The sequence below is a fragment of the Hordeum vulgare genome, chromosome 6H, assembly GCF_904849725.1.
Source record: "Hordeum vulgare subsp. vulgare chromosome 6H, MorexV3_pseudomolecules_assembly, whole genome shotgun sequence".
Taxonomy (NCBI): Eukaryota; Viridiplantae; Streptophyta; class Magnoliopsida; order Poales; family Poaceae; genus Hordeum; species Hordeum vulgare.
The window spans coordinates 72,266,617-72,287,100 of record NC_058523.1 but is presented as its reverse complement, the minus strand read 5'-3'; the positions used below and the strand labels follow the sequence as shown (position 1 = coordinate 72,287,100).

General features: G+C 43.7%; 1 protein-coding gene across 1 annotated transcript; it reads left to right on the top strand.

Annotated features, from left to right (window-relative positions):
• The first annotated feature begins 356 nt into the window (after nucleotides 1-356).
• On the top strand, nucleotides 357-19,041 carry LOC123405117 (DNA (cytosine-5)-methyltransferase DRM2-like). The gene is made up of 2 exons (XM_045098943.1): nucleotides 357-516; nucleotides 18,350-19,041. The coding sequence occupies exons 1-2, from the start codon at nucleotides 357-359 to the stop codon at nucleotides 19,039-19,041; spliced, it is 852 nt and encodes a 283-aa protein (XP_044954878.1).
• The last annotated feature ends 1,443 nt before the right edge of the window (nucleotides 19,042-20,484 follow it).

The window sequence follows — 20,484 nt, the reverse complement described above, 5'->3', positions numbered from 1 at the left end:
CTAGCAGCAGCGGCAGCAGCACAGCAGTAGCAGCCAGCAGCTTGGAGGAGCAGCAGCACGCGAGCACAAGGAGCAGGCAGCAAGGGCGCGGCCACGCGAAGACGAGCGCGACTGGGCGCAGGGGAGCACACACACACGGGCGCGGCGAGCATCGGGCAGTGGCGGCCAAGGCAAGAAGCAGCAGCACGCTCACACACACACATGTACGCGTACATTCGGGGATAGCTGCAAATGGCGACGAATCGAGCCGGTAAACCATGGGAATCGGGCGAGAAACTCACCACGAAGCTCGTGGACATGATTAGGGAGCGTGGGGCGGCCAGAATGCGACGGATCGGCGGCGAGATGTGGCAGCCATGGGTGAAGATGGCGACGATGGCGAGTTTTTGGGCCGTCCCGGTGAGCTGGCCCCGGAACGGACGGATCCGGCCGCGGCGGACCTCCTGGACGTTCTTTCACGCGACGAGGATCATGGTGCCCGCGACAACAAGGTCATTCATGGCGACAGGAGCTCGGGTGCGCGTGGGGAAGAAGAGAGCGAATGAGGGAGAGGAGATATGGCAGCTAGGGTTTGTCTATGCCGTCGGGGGTGTCCTCCTTATGCCCCTGAAGGGGCGGGGATGGTCGACGTTTGGCCGGGACGTGGCCAGAGCCGCGGGATGGCTGCCACGCCATGGCTCTCCCTCCTCCTCGTGGTGAGGAAGGAGAAGGCCCTAGTGCGTCGGCCTACATTGTACTGTGTCACTTAGCCCATTGCCATAGTAATCTAGGTTCCTTTTTATTTTTAGTTTCCTATTTTATTTTGTGTCTATGTTTTGTATTTATTTTCTTCACTAAATGACTTTTGTAATATCTGTAACTTGACCCATCAATCATATTGCAATATTAGATATTACCACAAAATAGTTTGGGGGCAATTGAAATAGGTTTGGATATTTTCATAAATCAAAATGCCTCTTATTTATTCTTTTGGCCTCTGTTTTGATTGTTTTAGAGCTTTTGAATACTTACAAAAATGTTGCTTTATATTTTACAAATACTTAAAGAATATTTGTAATCCAACCATGATTTTAGTTTTCAGGTTTGTGAATTTCTGATTTCACCTTTAATTTGGCTTTGATTTTTATCGGTGGCATTTTGGCTTAATCAATCTTAATGACATGGCACCATTAGCATGTGAGTATTGTAACTTAACTACCGGGGCGTCACAGTGTCATCCACAACTCGCGGTATATAACATACCCGAGGTAAGTACTCGACTGATACGTCTCAAACGTATAGATTTTTCCAAACACTTTTGCTATTGTTTTGGCCTCATTCTTGCATTATTTGAATGAAACTAATCCGGACTGACGATGTTTTTAGCAGAGCTTCCTGTATGGTTTTCTTGTGTGCAGGAAAATGGATATTTAGACATCCCGGAAAATTCCCGTAAAAATTAGAGAAAATCCATGCACCGGGAGGGACCATGGGCCAGAAGATGGGCCAGAGGGGAGCCACAAGGCCCCCAGGCGACCTGTTGGCGCGGCCTGCCCCCTAGCCGCACCGGGAGGCCGCCTGGGTGGGGGGCACCTGTTGGAAATATGCCCTAGAGGCAATAATAAATTAGTTATTATTATATTTCTTAGTTCATGATAATCATTTATTATCCATGCTATAATTGTATTGATTGGAAACACAGTGCATGTGTAGATACATAGACAAAACACTGTCGCTAGTAAGCCTCTAGTTGACTAGTCGTTGATCAAAGATGGTCAAGGTTTCCTGACCATAGGCAAGTGTTGTCACTTGATAACGGGATCACATCATTAGGAGAATCATGTGATGAACTAGACCCAAACTAATAGACGTAGCATGTTGATCGTGTCATTTTGTTGCTACTGTTTTCTGCGTGTCAAGTATTTGTTCCTATGACCATGAGATCATATAACTCACTGACACCAGAGGAATGCTTTTTGTGTATCAAACGTCGCAACGTAACTGGGTGACTATAAAGATGCTCTACAGGTATCTCCGAAGGTGTTCGTTGAGTTAGTATGGATCAAGACTGGGATTTGTCACTCCGTGTGACGGAGAGGTATCTCGGGGCCCTCTCGGTAATACAACATCACACACAAGCCTTGCAAGCAATGTGACTTAGTGTAAGTTGCGGGATCTTGTATTACGGAACGAGTAAAGAGACTTGCCGGTAAACGAGATTGAAATAAGTATGCGGATACTGATGATCGAATCTCGGGCAAGTAACATACCGAAGGACACAGGGAATGACATACGGGATTATATGAATCCTTGGCACTGAGGTTCAAACGATAAGATCTTCATAGAATATGTGGGATCCAATATGGGCATCTAGGTCCCGCTATTGGATATTGACCGAGGAGTCACTCGGGTCATGTCTGCATAGTTCTCGAACCCGCAGGGTCTGCACACTTAAGGTTCGACGTTGTTTTATGCGTATTTGAGTTATATGGTTGGTTACCGAATGTTGTTCGGAGTCCCGGATGAGATCACGGACGTCACGAGGGTTTTCGGAATGGTCCGGAAACAAATATTGATATATAGGATGACCTCATTTGATTACCGGAAGGTTTTCGGAGTTACCGGGAATGTACCGGGAATGACGAATGGGTTCCGGGTGTTCAACGGGGGGGCAACCCACCCCGGGGAAGCCCATAGGCCTTGGGGGTGGCACACCAGCCCTTAGTGGGCTGGTGGGACAGCCCAAGAAGGCCCTATGCGCCATAGGAAGAAAATCAAAGAGAAAAAGAAAAAAAAAAGAGGAGGTGGGAAAAGGGGGAAGGACTCCTCCTTCCAAACCTAGTTGGATTCGGTTTGGAAGGGGAGGACTCCCCCCCTTGGCTCGGCCGACCCCCTTGGGGCTCCTTGAGCCCCAAGGCAAGGCCCCCCCTCTCCCACCTATATATACGGAGGTTTTAGGGCTGATTTGAGACAACTTTTGCCACGGCAGCCCGACCACATACCTCCACGGTTTTACCTCTAGATCGCGTTTCTGCGGAGCTCGGGCGGAGCCCTGCTGAGATTAGATCACCACCAACCTCCGGAGAGCCGTCACGCTGCCGGAGAACTCATCTACCTCTTCGTCTCTCTTGCTGGATCAAGAAGGCCGAGATCATCGTCGAGCTGTACGTGTGCTGAACGCGGAGGTGCCGCCCGTTTGGCACTAGATCGTGGGACGGATCGCGGGACGGTTCGCGGGGCGGATCGAGGGACGTGAGGACGTTCCACTACATCAACTGCGTTTCTTAAACGCTTCTGCTGTGCGATCTACAAGGGTACGTAGATCGAATATCCCCTCTCGTAGATGGACATCACCATGATAGGTCCTCATGCGCGTAGGAAATTTTTTGTTTCCCATGCGACGTTCCCCAACACCACCCCCTCTGGTGCCCTACTTTGGCTCCTATTTTTACCCGTGACGGGGAAATTCCAGAACAGAAGTCGTTTTGCAAGTTCTCGACGCGGAGCCGCCGACACCCTCGGTTCTTCTTTGGGAGAGCTTATCTGGAGGCTGTTTTGGCCTCCGGAGAGGGGAAATCGTTGCCATTGTCATCACTATCACCACTCCATCATCATTTCATGGCTTCTCTCATCATGTGTGAGTAATTCCCTGCTGTAGGTAAAGGGTATGGGAGAGATTGGATGAGTTAGATCATGTAATAGTTCGTCAGATTGTTGGGGCATGTTGCATATCATCTACTATGGTGTTTATCATCTTTGCTACCATTTGTTACTCTTACTGCTTGTCACTTTGGGCCCGAGTGCCATGATTTCAGATCTGAATACCTTATGATTTCATGAATATATTTGTGCTCTAGATCATATCTATGAGTAGTATGCACCTGTTATAGTCTGGAACCGGCGAACCCAATGGTGACAGCTTGGGACACCAAAGGGTATAGACTATAGTTTGAGGATTACATGTATCCATTGATTGTTAATGCTTTGTTCCGGTGCTCTTTGACAGGAGCACATTAATCTCCATAAGTTCCTTTTGGCCCCGTTGATAGAGGGATGGTAGGACAAAAGATGTTGTGCAAGTTCTTATTGCAAGCACGCACGACTACCTCGGGATACATACCTAATGTTTGATATATGCCTAGATGATCATTACTTTTCTATGTGCCTTGCCCCAAGATAAATACATGATACCTCTCATCCATGACCAACCATCCATCTCCCTAGCATACAGTGTTTTAATCCTACTAGTTACAAGTTACTTTACTTTTGTTGTTTTACTTTCGTTGCTTTGCCACCATTATTTCCATTGCCACCATCACCTCCATATCACCGTTGCTACTAATATTTCATTGCCAAGCAAGTATCTTTCAGGTGCGGTTGAATTGACAACTCAACTGCTAAAGCTTATAAATATTCTTTGGCTCCCCTTGTGTCGAATCAATAAATTGGCTTAACTTATCCGTGAAAACTGTTGCGAACCCCTACACTTGCGGGTTATCACCGACCATTGCCTTTCTCCTAACGATACTAGACAAAGTGTCCACTCGATTGGTACCCAACCCACATGATGTACGTCTTACGAGCACCAACTCTAGACCGTATCATCCATGCAGGGACCAACGGTGTGCCCAAAAACTGTAAAAATAGCATAGTCGCCATTCCTGGCACGACCCCGTCCCAAGAGTATCACTCCCGTCACTAGTAATGCGGGCTCTTTGCTAACACCGACCAAAGTAATCAACAAATCGTCCTCCCATAAAGGGCTATCGTGGCCGCACATGTAAGGTTGAGACGGTCGACACATCATAAATCTAATATGATTCCCGAAACCACACACACAAAACCTTTCCTAGTACACCACTTCTTTCCCAAGTGGTCACCATCTCAACACCATCACCCTCGGGCATTAGTGGCACCCGATGGGGTTTTCGAAAAGTCTTTGTAATCACCTCCATGTTACCATCACCATGCATATGCTCATCCTATGTGTAGCACTACTATCTACTTGTCAACTTTTCATCAGCGTGACCCTCATGAATGGTAAGGTCATGCTCAATTCAAGTGCTCCAGAGGAGCCATCGGTAACACCATACCAAGGGTTTACCGATTAATCATGATCATATGATCAGAATAAAGTAATCAACATGGCATGCATAAAATATTTTCTCAGACATGGTCAAAGGGTTGCTTGCCTTGCTCAAATACGTCTTTGGGGTCTTCGAGGTCTCCTAGTCCAACTCCGAGTACTCCGTCTATTTCGTCAACTATTGTCGGAAACAACAACGATAAGCCACACAACAAGCAGGAACAAAAGTGCTCTATAAATAGGAGTTTTATTTTTGTGGGACATCTATGGTCACAAGAAAAATCCTTAAAGTTGTTCTAAGTGATTTAGATCACCGGAGATTTTTAAATGGTGGAAACAGAGGCATCTCTAGCCCCATAAGAAGTATACATCAAATATTCTGATAAAAATGAGTGGAGGCACTCATTTAATAGGTCAGGACTTTAGAAACATTTAGGAAGTTGTTTCACTAGATTTGGAGTTGATATTGATATTCTAGGGGTTTTACAACATGAGATAAATAGGAATAGGTGCCATTTATTTGATGCAACAGAAATAAGGCACGGAGAAATGTTGACTAAGGCTATAAAATTACATCAAGATTTTATAAGCCTATGGAAATTGGAATCACTCCATTTAGAGTTGATTTGAGCTATTTAGGATTTTTACAAAGTGGGTTTGAAATATTCAAAGTTGAAACTTTACTTAAAACAGTGGAGAAGAGCTTTCTGGAAAAATGTGCAAAGCACATATCTTAATAGATCTTGGTTTTAGGATTCTACAGAAATTTGGATCACCAATTTGGAGTTCAAATAAATTTTTTATGGATTTATGAAGTTTCTAAAAATTGAAATAAAAAGGAAAGTAATATACCTGAGGGCTAAGTTGCGCTCTACGCGCTGGACAGGCCGCGGGCCGACCCAGCTAACCCAACCGCACCTCGCCAAGGCCACGCCGAAGGTGCATTCAGGGGAATGCTCTCCACGCGGGGGAGTCCGCATTAGGCCGGGGCGTGGCCACCTAACCCGGGGAGCACCCGCAAGCCCCACTGGCCACTTATAGGAGGGGGCCGTCGGCTGACGGGTCCGTCTTCAACCTCCCGTCGCGGGAGAGGCAGAGGGGACCCGACGGGGGTGCTGGGTTGCCTCGAAGTTGCTCAAAAGAGAGGTTGGAGCCCAGGGTGCTCAGATTCTGCGCGGAGGCCGGCGACGGCTTCGGCCATTGTCGCGGACGTAGGGCGCACGAGGAGAGAGGGACGTGCTCGGGGTGTTTGCAGGAGCTAGGAGGAGCGAAGGGGGCAACATGGAGCTCGGGGAAAGGAATAAAGCGATGTGGAAGAGGAGAGGGGAGCTCGGGCTCACCTTAGATGCTTTCGCACAGGGGAAACACACATGCCAGAGGTGTTTGGAGTCGATCTGGTGTTGGGGAAGGGATCAAATATGGAAAGGAAGATGCCCTGGCGCTCTGAGACATGTTGCCACAGCTCGACACGAGCTGCAGCAAAACGACAAGGTGCAGAGCACCGTTTCTGCCTGCGAGGTAGGTGGTCACCATGGCCACTCATGTCTACGTTGCTCGTCTGGCCAGTCTAAGTTGTCTCGCACTCAAGGCATGCATGCAGTGTTGGAAATATGCCCTAGAGGCAATAATAATTAGTTATTATTATATTTCTTTGTTCATGATAATCGTTTATTATCCATGCTATAATTGTATTGATTGGAAACACAATACTTGTGTGGATACATAGACAAAACACTGTCCCTAGTAAGCCTCTAGTTGACTAGCTCGTTGATCAGAGATGGTCAAGGTCTCCTGGCCATAGGCAAGTGTTGTTACTTGATAACGGGATCACATCATTAGGAGAATCATGTGATGGACTAGACCCAAACTAATAGACGTAGCATGTTGATCGTGTCATTTTGTTGCTACTGTTTTCTGCGTGTCAAGTATTTCTTCCTATGACCATGAGATCATATAACTCACTGACACCGGAGGAATGCTTTGTGTGTATCAAATGTCGCAACGTAACTGGGTGACTATAAAGATGCTCTACAGGTATCTCCGAAGGTGTTCGTTGAGTTAGTATGGATCGAGACTGGGATTTGTCACTCCGTGTGACGGAGAGGTATCTCGGGGCCCACTCGGTAATACAACATCACACACAAGCCTTGCAAGCATTGTGACTCAGTGTAAGTTGCGAGATCTTGTATTACGGAACGAGTAAAGAGACTTGCCGGTAAACGAGTTTGAAATAGGTATGCGAATACTGACGATCGAATCTCGGGCAAGTAACATACCGAAGGACAAAGGGAATGACATACGGGATTATATGAATCCTTGGCACTGAGGTTCAAACGATAAGATCTTCGTAGAATATGTGGGATCCAATATGGGCATCCAGGTCCCGCTATTGGATATTGACCGAGGAGTCACTCGGGTCATGTCTACATAGTTCTCGAACCCGCAGGGTCTGCACACTTAAGGTTCGACGTTGTTTTATGCGTATTTGAGTTATATGGTTGGTTACCGAATGTTGTTCGGAGTCCCGGATGAGATCCAGGACGTCACGAGGAGCTCCGGAATGGTCCGGAGGTAAAGATTGATATATAGGAAGTCCTGTTTTGGTCACCGGAAAAGTTTCGGGCTCATTGGTAGTGTACCGGGAGTGCCGGAGGGGTGCCGGGGACCATCGGGAGGGGTGTCACGCCCCAAGGGGTCTCATGGGCTATGGGAAGAGATAAACCAGCCCCTAGTGGGCTGGAATAAGTTCCCACTAAGGCCCATAAGGTTTGAGAAGGAAAAAACACAAGGTGGAAAGAGTTTCCAAGTGGGAAGGTGGAATCCTACTCCAAGTAGGATTGGAGTAGGACTCCTCCACCTCCAATTTCGGCCAAACCTTGAGGGTTTGAGGCTGCCTCTTCCCTCCCCCTCCCTCCTATATATACTAAGGTATTAGGGCTGATTTGAGACAACTTTTGCCACGGCAGCCCGACCACATACCTCCACGGTTTTTCCTCTAGATCGCGTTTCTGCGGAGCTCGGGCGGAGCCCTGCTGAGATTAGATCACCACCAACCTCCGGAGCGCCGTCACGCTGCCGGAGAACTAATCTACCTCTCCGTCTCTCTTGCTGGATCAAGAAGGCCGAGATCATCGTCGAGTTGTACGTGTGCTGAACGCGAAGGTGCCGTCCGTTCGGCACTAGATCGGAGCGGATCGTGGGACGGATCGTGGGATGGTTCGTGGGACAGTTCGCGGGGCGGATCGAGGGACGTGAGGACGTTCCACTACATCAACCGCATTCACTAACGCTTCTGCTGTGCGATCTACAAGGGTACGTAGATCGGAAATCCCCTCTCGTAGATGGACATCACCATGATAGGTCTTCGTGCGCGTAGGAAAATTTTTGTTTCCCATCCGTCGTTCCCCAACAGTGGCATCATGAGCTAGGTTTAGGCATAGATGTAATCTCGAGTAGAACACAGAAGTTTTTGTGGGCGGTGATGTGCGTCTTGCTGCCCTCCTTAGTCTTTTCTTGATTCTGCGGTATTGTTGGATCGAAGCGGCTCGAACCGACATTACTCGTACGCTTACGAGAGACTGGTTTCATCGCTACGAGTGACTCCGTTGCTCAAAGATGACTGGCGGGTGTCGGTTTCTCCAACTTTAGTTGAATCGGAATTGACCGAGGAGGTCCTTGGATGAGGTTAAATAGCAATTCATATATCTCCGTTGTGGTGTTTGCGTAAGTAAGATGCGATCCTACTAGATACCCATGGTCACCACGTAAAACATGCAACAACAATTAGAGGACGTCTAACTTGTTTTTGCAGGGTATGCTTGTGATGTGATATGGCCAACGATGTGATGTGATATATTGGATGTATGAGATGATCATGTTGTAATAGTTAATATCGACTTGCACGTCGATGGTAGGGCAACCGGCAGGAGCCATAGGGTTGTCTTTAAACTAACGTTTGTGCTTGCAGATGCGTTTACTATATTGCTAGGATGTAGCTTTAGTAGTAATAGCATGAGTAGCACGACAACCCCGATGGCGACACGTTGATGGAGATCATGATGATGGAGATCATGGTGTGACGCCGGTGACAAGAAGATCGTGCCGGTGCTTTGGTGATGGAGATCAAGAAGCACATGATGATGGCCATATCATGTCACTTATGAATTGCATGTGATGTTAATCCTTTATGCACCTTATCTTGCTTAGAACGACGGTAGCATTATGAGGTGATCTCTCACTAAAATTTCAAGACGAAATTGTGTTCTCCCCGACTGTGCACCGTTGCGACAGTTCTTCGTTTCGAGACACCACGTGATGATCGGGTGTGATAGACTCAACGTTCACATACAACGGGTGCAAAACAGTTGCACACGCGGAACACTCGGGTTAAGCTTGACGAGCCTAGCATGTGCAGACATGGCCTCGGAACACATGAGACCGAAAGGTCGAGCATGAATCGTATAGTTGATATGATTAGCATAGAGATGCTTACCACTAAAACTATTCTCGACTCACGTGATGATCGGACTTGAGATAGTGGATTTGGATCATGTACCACTCAAATGACTAGAGAGATGTACTTTTTGAGTGGGAGTTCTTAAGTAATATGATTAATTGAACTAATTGTCATGAACATAGTCTAATGGTCTTTGCGAATTACGATGTAGCTTGCGCTATAGCTCTACTGTTTTTATATGTTCCTAGAGAAAATTTAGTTGAACGTTGATAGTAGCAAACTTTGCAGACTGAGTCTGTAAAACCGAGGATTGTCCTCGTTGCTGCGCAGAAGGCTTATGTCCTTAATGCACCACTCGGTGTGCTGCACCTCGAGCATCGTCTGTAGATGTTGTGAACATCCGACATACACGTTTCTGATGACTACACGATAGTTCAGTACAAAATACTTAAAGGCTTAGAAGCAAGGCGCCGAAGACGTTTTCAAACGTCACGGAACATAAGAGATGTTCTAAAGAGATGAAATTGTGATTTCATGCTTGTGCCCTTGTTAAGAGGTATGAGACCTCCGACAAGATTCTTTGTCCATGAAGTAAAGGAGAAAAGCTCAATCGTTGAGCGTGTGCTCAGATTATCTGAGTACGACAATCCTTTGAATCAAGTGGGAGTTGATCTTCCAGATAAGATAGTGATGGTTCTCCAAAGTCACTGCCACCAAGCTGTGAGAGCTTCGTGATGAACTATAACATATCAAGGATAGATACAATGATCCTTGAGCGATTCGCGATGTTTGACACTGTGAAAGTAGAAATCAAGAAGGAGCATCAATAGTTGATGGTTAGTAAAACCACTAAGTTTCGAGAAAGGCAAGGGCTAGAAGGGATACTTCGTGAAATGGCAAAGCAGTTGCTGCACTAATGAAGAGACCCCAAATTAAACCCAAGCCCGGGACTAAGTGCTTCTGTTATGAGGGGAACGGTCACTGAGGCGGAGCAACTCTAGATACTTGGTAGATAAGAAGGCTGGCAAAAGCCGAAAGAAGTATATTTGATATACATGATGTTGATGTGTACTTTACTAGTACTCCTAGTAGCACGAGGGTATTGGATACCGATTCGGTTGCTAAGTAATTAGTAACACGAAATGGAAGCTACGGCATAAACGGAGACTAGCTAAAGGCAAGGTGACGATACGTGTTGGAAGTGTTTCCAAGGTTGATATGATCAAACGTCGCACGCTCCCTCTACCATCGGGATTGGTGTTAAACCTAAATAATTTTTATTTGGTGCTTGCGTTAAGCATGAACATGATTGGATCGTGTTTATTGCAATACGATTATTCATTTAAAGAGAATAATGGTTACTCTATTTGCTTGAATAATCACCTTCAATGGTTTATTGAATCTCGATCGTAGTGTTACACATGTTCATGATATTGGTGCCAAAAGATACGAGGTAATGATGATAGTACCACTTACTTGTGGCACTGCCGCTTGAATCATGTTGCTATAAATTGCATGAAGAGGCTCCATGCTGATGGATCTTTATACTCACTTGATTTTGAATCACTAGTGACATGAAAATCATACCACATGAGCAAGGCCTTGTTTTCATTGAGATGAAACAAGATAGTAACTTGTTGGAAGTGATACATTTTGATGTATGCAGTCCAATGGGTGCTGAGGCACGCAGTGGATAACATTATGTTCTTACTTCAATGACGATTTGAGTAGATACAAGAGTATTTACTTAATGAATCACAAGTGTGAAATATTGAAAAGTTCAAATTCTGTTTCGGAGTAAAGTTCGTCGTAACAAGAGGATAAACTGTCTACGATACAATAATAGAAATGAATATCTGAGTTACGAGTTTTGGTACGTAGTTAAGATAATGTGGAAATTGTTTCGCAGTTCATGCCACCTGGAACATCATAGTGTGATGATGTGTGTGAACGTCATAGCCACACACTATTTGGTATGGTGCATGCTATGATGTCTCTTATCGAATTACCACTATCGTTTATGGGTTATGCATTAGAGACAACCGCATTCACTTTAAATAGGGCACCACGTATTTCCGTTGAGATGACACAGTATAGACTGAGGTTTAGAGAAATCTAAATTGTCGTTTCTTGAAAGTTTGGGGCTTCGACACTTATGTGAAAAAGTTTCAGTCTGATAAGCTCGAACCCAAAGCGGATAAATGCATCTTCATAGGATATCCAAAACAGTTGGGTACATCTCCTATCTCAGATCCGGAAGCAAAGTGTTTGTTTCTAGAAACGGGTTCTTTCTTGAGGAAAGGTTTCTCTCGAAAGAATTGAGTGGGAGGGTGATAGAACTTGATGAGGTTATTGAACCATCACTTCGACTAGTGTGTAGCAGGGCACAGGAAGTTGTTCCTGTGGCGCCTACACCAATTGAAGTGGAAGCTGATGATGGTGATCATTGAGCTTCGGATCAAGTTACTACAAACCTCGTAGATCGACAAGGTCGCGTACTACTACAGAGTGGTATGGTAACCCTGTCTTGGAGGTAATGTTGTTGAACAATAATGAACCTACGAGGTGTGGAGAAGCGATGGTGGGCCCGGATTCCGACAAATGGCTGGAGGCCATGAAATCCGAGAGAGGATCCATGTATGAAAACAAAGTGTAGACTTTGGAAGAACTACTTGATGGTCGTAAGACTATTGAGTAAAGATGGATCTTTAAAAGGAAGACAGACGACGATGGTGATAAGTCACTATTAAGAAAAGCTCGACTTGTCGCAAAGATGTTTCCGACATGATCAAACAGTTAACTATGGTGAGACTTTCTCACTCGTAGCGATGCTAAAAGTCTGTTAGAATTATGTTAGTAGTTTTTGCATTATTTTTGAAATATTGTACATAGGATGTCAAAACATTGTTTCCTCGACGGTTTCCTTGAGCAAACATTGTATGTGATACAACCAGAAGGTTTTGTTGATCCTAAAGATACTAAAAAGTATGCAAGCTCCAGCGATCCTTCAATGGACTGGTGCAAGCATCTCGGAGTTGAAATATACACTTTGATGAGATGATCAAAGATTTTGGGTTTGTACAAGGTTTATGAGAAACTTGTATTTCCAAAGAAGTGAGTGGGAGCACTATAGAATTTCTGATAAGTATATGTGGTTGACATATTGTTGATCAGAAGTAATGTAGAATTTCTGTGAAGCATAAAAGGTTGTTTGAAAGGAGTTTTTCAAAGGAATACCTGGATTGAGCTACTTGAACGTTGAGCATCAAGATCTATGGAGATAGATCAAAACGCTTAATAGAAGTTTCAACTAGATGCATGCCTTGACAAGTTTTTGAAGGAATACGAAATAGATCAGCAAAGAAGGAGTTCTTGACTGTGTTGTAAGGTGTGAATTTGAGTAAGACTCAAAACCCTACCACGGCAGAATAAAGAGAATAGACGAAGGTCGTCTTCTATGCCTTAGCCGTAGACTCTAAAGTATGCCATGCTGAGTACCGCACCTGATGTGTGCCTTGCAGCAAGTCTATTAAGAGGTACACAGAGTGATCCAGGATTGAATCACTGATCAGCAGTCAAAGTTATCCTTAGTAACTAAATAGACTAAGGAATTTTTCTCGATTATGGAGGTGGTTAAAGAGTTCATCGTAAAGGGTTACGTCGATGCAAGCTTTGACACTTATCCGAATAACTATAAGTAGTGAAACGGATTCGTATAATAGAGTAGATATTTGGAGCATTTCCGAATAGCACGTAGTAGCAACATCTATAAGATGACATAAAGATTTGTAAAGAATGCACGGATCTGAAAGTTTCAGAACCGTTGACTAAAACCTCTCTCATGAGCAAGACGTGATCAGACCCCAGAACTATATGGGTGTTGGATTCGTTGAAATCACATGGTGATGTGAACTAGATTATCGACTCTAGTGCAAGTGGGAGACTGTTGGAAATATGCCCTAGAGGCAATAATAATTAGTTATTATTATATTTCTTAGTTCATGATAATCGTTTATTATCCATGCTATAATTGTATTGATTGGAAACACAATACTTGTGTGGATACATAGACAAAACACTGTCCCTAGTAAGCCTCTAGTTGACTAGCTCGTTGATCAAAGATGGTCAAGGTTTCCTGGCCATAGGCAAGTGTTGTTACTTGATAACAGGATCACATCATTAGGAGAATCATGTGATGGACTAGACCCAAACTAATAGACGTAGCATGTTGATCGTGTCATTTTGTTGCTACTGTTTTCTGCGTGTCAAGTATTTGTTCCTATGACCATGAGATCATATAACTCACTGACACCGGAGGAATGCTTTGTGTGTATCAAACGTCGCAACGTAACTGGGTGACTATAAAGATGCTCTACAGGTATCTCCGAAGGTGTTCATTGAGTTAGTATGGATCGAGACTGGGATTTGTCACTCCGTGTGACGGAGAGGTATCTCGGGGCCCACTCGGTAATACAACATCACACACAAGCCTTGCAAGCATTGTGACTTAGTGTAAGTTGCGGGATCTTGTATTACAGAATGAGTAAAGAGACTTGCCGGTAAATGAGATTGAAATAGGTATGCGAATACTGACGATCGAATCTCGGGCAAGTAACATACCGAAGGACAAAGGGAATGACATACGGGATTATATGAATCCTTGGCACTGAGGTTCAAACGATAAGATCTTCGTAGAATATGTGGGATCCAATATGGGCATCCAGGTCCCGCTATTGGATATTGACCGAGGAGTCACTCGGGTCATGTCTGCATAGTTCTCGAACCCGCAGGGTCTGCACACTTAAGGTTCGACATTGTTTTATGCGTATTTGAGTTATATGGTTGGTTACCGAATGTTGTTCGGAGTCCCGGATGAGATCCAGGACGTCATGAGGAGCTCCGAAATGGTCCGGAGGTAAAGATTTATATATAGGAAGTCCTGTTTTGGTCACCGGAAAAGTTTCGGGCTCATTGGTAGTGTACCGGGAGTGCCGGAGGGGTGCCGGGGACCATCGGGAGGGGTGTCACGCCCCAAGGGGTCTCATGGGCTATGGGAAGAGATAAACCAGCCCCTAGTGGGCTGGAATAAGTTCCCACTAAGGCCCATAAGGTTTGAGAAGGAAAAAACACAAGGTGGAAAGAGTTTCCAAGTGGGAAGGTGGAATCCTACTCCAAGTAGGATTGGAGTAGGACTCCTCCACCTCCAATTTCGGCCAAACCTTGAGGGTTTGAGGCTGCCTCTTCCCTCCCCCTCCCTCCTATATATACTAAGGTATTAGGGCTGATTTGAGACAACTTTTGCCACGGCAGCCCGACCACATACCTCCACGGTTTTTCCTCTAGATCGCGTTTCTGCGGAGCTCGGGCGGAGCCCTGCTGAGATTAGATCACCACCAACCTCCGGAGCGCCGTCACGCTGCCGGAGAACTAATCTACCTCTCCGTCTCTCTTGCTGGATCAAGAAGGCCGAGATCATCGTCGAGTTGTACGTGTGCTGAACGCGAAGGTGCCGTCCGTTCGGCACTAGATCGGAGCGGATCGTGGGATGGTTCGTGGGACAGTTCGCGGGGCGGATCGAGGGACGTGAGGATGTTCCACTACATCAACCGCGTTCACTAACGCTTCTGTTGTGCGATCTACAAGGGTACGTAGATCGGAAATCCCCTCTCGTAGACGGACATCACCATGATAGGTCTTCGTGCGCGTAGGAAAATTTTTGTTTCCCATCCGTCGTTCCCCAACATGCAGGAGGTTGATGGTGGAGTTTGGCATTATATGAAAATGGTTAGGCTGGGTTCTGGCTGCAGTTTAGTTTGCAGCAACAATCTTAGGGCTAGAAATGAGGGTGCTTACTAGGGGAATCTCGGGATTAAACTTTGTCTAGTAGTATTAGATATGGAAGGACTACAATACTGCAAAGTTGCACATCAAGGAGAGGTGTGTAGCTAGCAGTTGCAGTTCAAGGTCCAATTTCTGCCAAAACACAAGTTTCAAAAGAGCTGCTCATATTTCCCACATGAGCATGCCATACTTTGGTTTGAAATGATGCATTTGTATACTAGAGGTGCTCTGGAAAGAGGTGGGGGCATTGTCTTGAGCATAAGTATAGCAAGATGGGTAAAAAGTAGTGTTGTCATGGTAAAAAGGAGAGGTGGGGAGATGGAGTCACCCTACAATAATTGACCAGAGGCCATGGAAAGGTTACTAGAGGTAAAAGGGGAGTAGACAAAGTTGTGGTAAAATTTTAAGCTCAAGGAGATTAGTGGAAGGTGCCAAAGTAGCAATTTTGGTAAATTGGGAAGAAGGTGTTTGATGGATGTTAGTGCTATCAGATAGATTCCAATTTCTATTAAACTTAACATGATCACATGATAGGTCAAAATGAGCTTGTGTATCAAATTGAGGATTTGTTGGAGAAAGTTTCCAATGTAGACTTAAAAACCCCAAGAAATAGGCAGAAGTGACTTACTGAATATGAACCCATGCAATTTAATCCCCACAAATATACCACTTGGCCTAGTGGCATTATTTGAGTATTAGAGCATGCTCAAAAAGTTTGGGACCAATTGAAGAAACTTCACAATGTAAAGTTTTCCAAGTCTAGAAATCGGCATAGAAGGTTTTGAGAGGTTTGGGACAAGTTCATCTATTCTCCTTGATGCACCAGTTGGTGTGGATGTAGTATTGGAGAATCAAAACATGTCCACCAAATTTGAGCACAACTGGATACACTTGGCAATGTAGGGTTGCTTAAATTTGAATCTGGACAGATAGGGTTTTGGAATATTTAGCTGAATCAAATTAACTTGGATTGATATGAAACTTGGCAAGATCATTACATATAACATGTGTGACATGCTAGAAATATTTCAAAAGGTTGAAATAGGTAGGAAGGGTCTTGAAGGGTTTTGCCCTATACTTTGAACATGACCATGTGTATAGACCCTTATATATGGAATATATATATCCAATGAGTTTCCTAAATTTTCTCAAATGTTTTGTAAGCAATAAAAATAACTTTCCTTCATAAGGGACCATTTCTGGCCTTAGAAAAAGATATTTAAATAAAATATAAAAATAAATTTAAAAATAATAATCTAGTGGTTTTGGGAAGACATTTTGATAATGGAATTTAAATAAAATATTTTGTGCAAAACAACTTCCCTAATTTGAGGACTTGTAGTATAAATCCCATCTCATGGGTTTTTGAAAGCTTAAATTAAATAATGCTTTTTGGTCGAAATAATAATTGGGTAAAAGTAAATCTTGGTCCTACACACATGATATGGTCATTGGACAAGGGTTTGGGTCAAGGAGGTGAGTCTAGAAAGCAGCATGAACATTGTGATTCAAACACAAGCAACAAGCAATAATCACATCAAGCTTAACAAGCACTCACAAATTTTTTAATTGATCCTAATTTTTAGGTAAATTAATTTAGTCAGCAGAGTTAAACATATGGTGTGACAACCAACTCCACATACACCCTTGGAGATACCTGTAGAGCATCTTTATAGTCACCTAGTTACGTTGCGACGTTTGATACACAAAAGGCATTCCTCCGGTGTTAGTAAGTTGCATGATCTCATGGTCATAGGAACAAATACATTGATATGCAGAAAGCAATATCAGTAATCTGGATACAATCAAAACGCTATGCTTAAGGTTTGGGTCTTGTCCATCACATGATTCTCCTAATGATGTGATCCCGTTATCAAATGACAGCTCATGCCTATGGCTAGGAAACCTTAGCCATCTTTGATCAACGAGCTAGTCCAGCAAAGACCTACTAGGGATACTTTGTTGTCTATGTATCCGCACATGTATTTGAATTTCCAATCAATACAATTATAACATGGATAATAAACGATTATCATGAACAAGAAAATATGACAATAACTACTTTATTATTGCCTCTAGGGCATATTTCCAACACTTAGAACATCTTCAGCCTAGGCTTGCCAACTCGGACCCTCAAACGCCCGCGGACACGCCCGGTCAATGACCGAGAGTGTCCCCTATTTGTCCGTCCGTACAATCATGCTCTTTATTTTCTTCCTTATATGTCTGGTCACTTGCACGTGATTGATGAAGAGAAAGAGATAGAATGAAAAGAATGAATAAAGAAAAAAATGATCTGACGTAGGGTCGTGTCCTATATGAGGGACTGATCGGGTGTGTCCGCGAACCCTCATGTCCTCTCCATATTTAAGATTGATAGCAAAAGGGCCCATGCGTTGCAACGGGAGAAAGAAATACCACACGACACACACTCTTAATTTATAAAAAATGTCTATAATTTGAGAATTTATAGTTACGATACAAATAAAGATGGTCTTATCCTACAAAAATGCAGTTCAAAATTTCACAAGTTTTCCATTTTAACACGGCTTGCATGTAGATTTAACACGTGCAAAGAATCAGTCAAGTGACCTTCAGTTTCATCTCTAATCCTGATTTTGTTGACGTGTTCATTCCCAACCCGGATGAGTACCGGTATGAAAGAAAGACGAATAATGACTTATTTATTAAGATTGCACCATATATAGTATTTTTATTAAACGTTTAACAGATAAAATAATATCATATTTAAATTTTACATATTTTTCTAATCAAATTCCATGTATAATATGTTAAATTTAAAGTTACGGTTTAAAAGATATGAGTATTTAAAAAAATATTTAATATATATTACGAGTTTAATGTCATAAACAGTAAGGGCTTTTTTATAAAATCACCACGGTGGGTTTTCCGACGGAAGCGATAGCCTCTTTATTATTAGATAAAGATATGAGGATTCGCGGACAGCACGAACATACAATATAAAGGGTTGCTGACGAGTGTGGCAAGTGCAAAGCTGACAGAACGGATCGAGTATGCTCTTGCAAGCTCAGGCAGTCTACCATCTGCAAGTGTTCAGAAGTATGTCACGGATGAATGCAGGAAATGGAATCTTGTTTGGATTGGAAAGAACAAGGTTGCGCCTTTGGAGCCTCATGAGATGGAGTGTCTACTTGGTTTCCCAAGAGACCACACGAGGGGAGTCTGCAAGATGGAGAGGTACAAAGCTCTTGGCAACTCATTTCAAGTGGATACAGTTGCTTACCACTTGTCAGTGCTGAGGGACACGTTTCCCGATGGTATAAATGTGCTGTCCTTATTCACAGGTATTGGAGGAGGAGAAGTAGCCCTGCACAAGCTTGGGGTCCACATGAAAACAGTGGTTTCTGTTGAGATTTCGGAAGTGAACAGGAGGATTTTCAGAGGTTGGTGGAATCAGAATCAAACGGGTGGCAGTCTGATTGAGATTCCAGATGTGGAAACTCTCACTAATGATACAATCGAGTCATTTACTAGAAGATTGGGTGGCTTTGACTTGATAATTGGAGGCAGCCCATGCAACAATCTTACCGGCAGCAACCGGCTCCACCGTGATGGTTTACAGGGCGAGCAATCTGCTCTGTTTTACGAGTACTCAAGAATACTGAATGTTGTCAAGTCTGTTATGGCGAGGATGTAGCCTATCCGTTGTAGTGGCTGTTTGTTCATTTAGTGTTTATCTCTTGAAACTGAATGTTCAAGTTTGAACAGAGCTGATGTGGAGGATGTTTATCTGGGAGTCTTGTTGCTAACTAATTTAGAACATGTTCATCTTTATTCAAAGAAAGTCTACCATGGTCCCCTTAAACTCTAGTCAGAGTCTAATTTCCATCCTCAACTCCAAAAGTATTTACCTTACATCGCCAACTCGAAAAAGGTACAACTGAATCAAGTGTGAGTTTGGGATGATGAATGCCGACATGATGATGTCAGATGTGTACTGATTGTTTAAGTGATGACATATTGCAGCATTTTTCCAATACTTTGTAGTGATGTTATACTTGCATTGTTACTCTAGTTATGCAAATCTGCAGTTATGTATTGCCTATGGGCTCCATCGTTACCTTGGCCTTGTGAAGTATCTTTAAACGGATTTTGTTTCTGGTGAGTTGTATTAACTTAAACTTGGGTAGATTTTACATGTTTGAAACCTGCTCCATTTTTTTCCTTTGCATGGTTGACTGAAAATAGAGGTGAAGTCATGATTATGTAGCAATTCCAGGATGCATTACTGCTTGGCAGTGTTTTCTGTTTGCTAACTACTTGTGAAACAAACTTGTATTGCTGTTTATATCTATGTACCACCTTGGTTCCTAAACCTGCCAAAAATGTCTTATATTTAGGAAGAAGAGAAGTGGGAACTGTTTTAATTGCTGTCCACAGAGTGCATTGTACTCTTGTCTATTACATGGTGTCCGGGTTACTCCTGGACTGATTATTCCTTGCTCTTGTATTTATTTTCTTTATTTATAGCCTTTAACAATCCAGATCATGATGAGCAACTTCTGGGCATTTGTGGCGCTGCCCGTCCAGAGGTAGACTAAGAAGGGATGGAGCTGCTGCAATGCAAAGCTAATGAAGCAGTTCCCCTTGCACTTTCTTCTGAGTCTACATATATAGAGTTTTGATAACCTTTTATTGTTAATATTGGCAAGTTAGTTGATATTCATGTCGCTGAGGCATCGAGAAAGAAAGAAAGTAGATTTGGTTCAGGATGGACCTATTTACAGCATCTCATAGGAGTCACCAGCAGCAGCAGGTTAGGATGATGTGCAGAGAGAAGCAGAAATGGCCCTGGGCTGATAATATACAACTCATGATTGTTCAAGCATTTTTCATACATTCTTAAATATCTGTACTGGGATACACGTGAACTGTATGTACAGATCTGTTTTTAAAAGGTACTTCCATTATGTGTAAGTTTGATTGAGTTTTATAAATGCATTTAACATAAATTTATCGGTTAGATGAAAGCTTTGGAGGCCTCAAGTTATTGACACTGTAAATCCCTGAGGATGATGTTGTTTATGTTCTGCATGCGTCCCTATGTGTCAGTAAAAATATCATTCCATTTATAGCTACA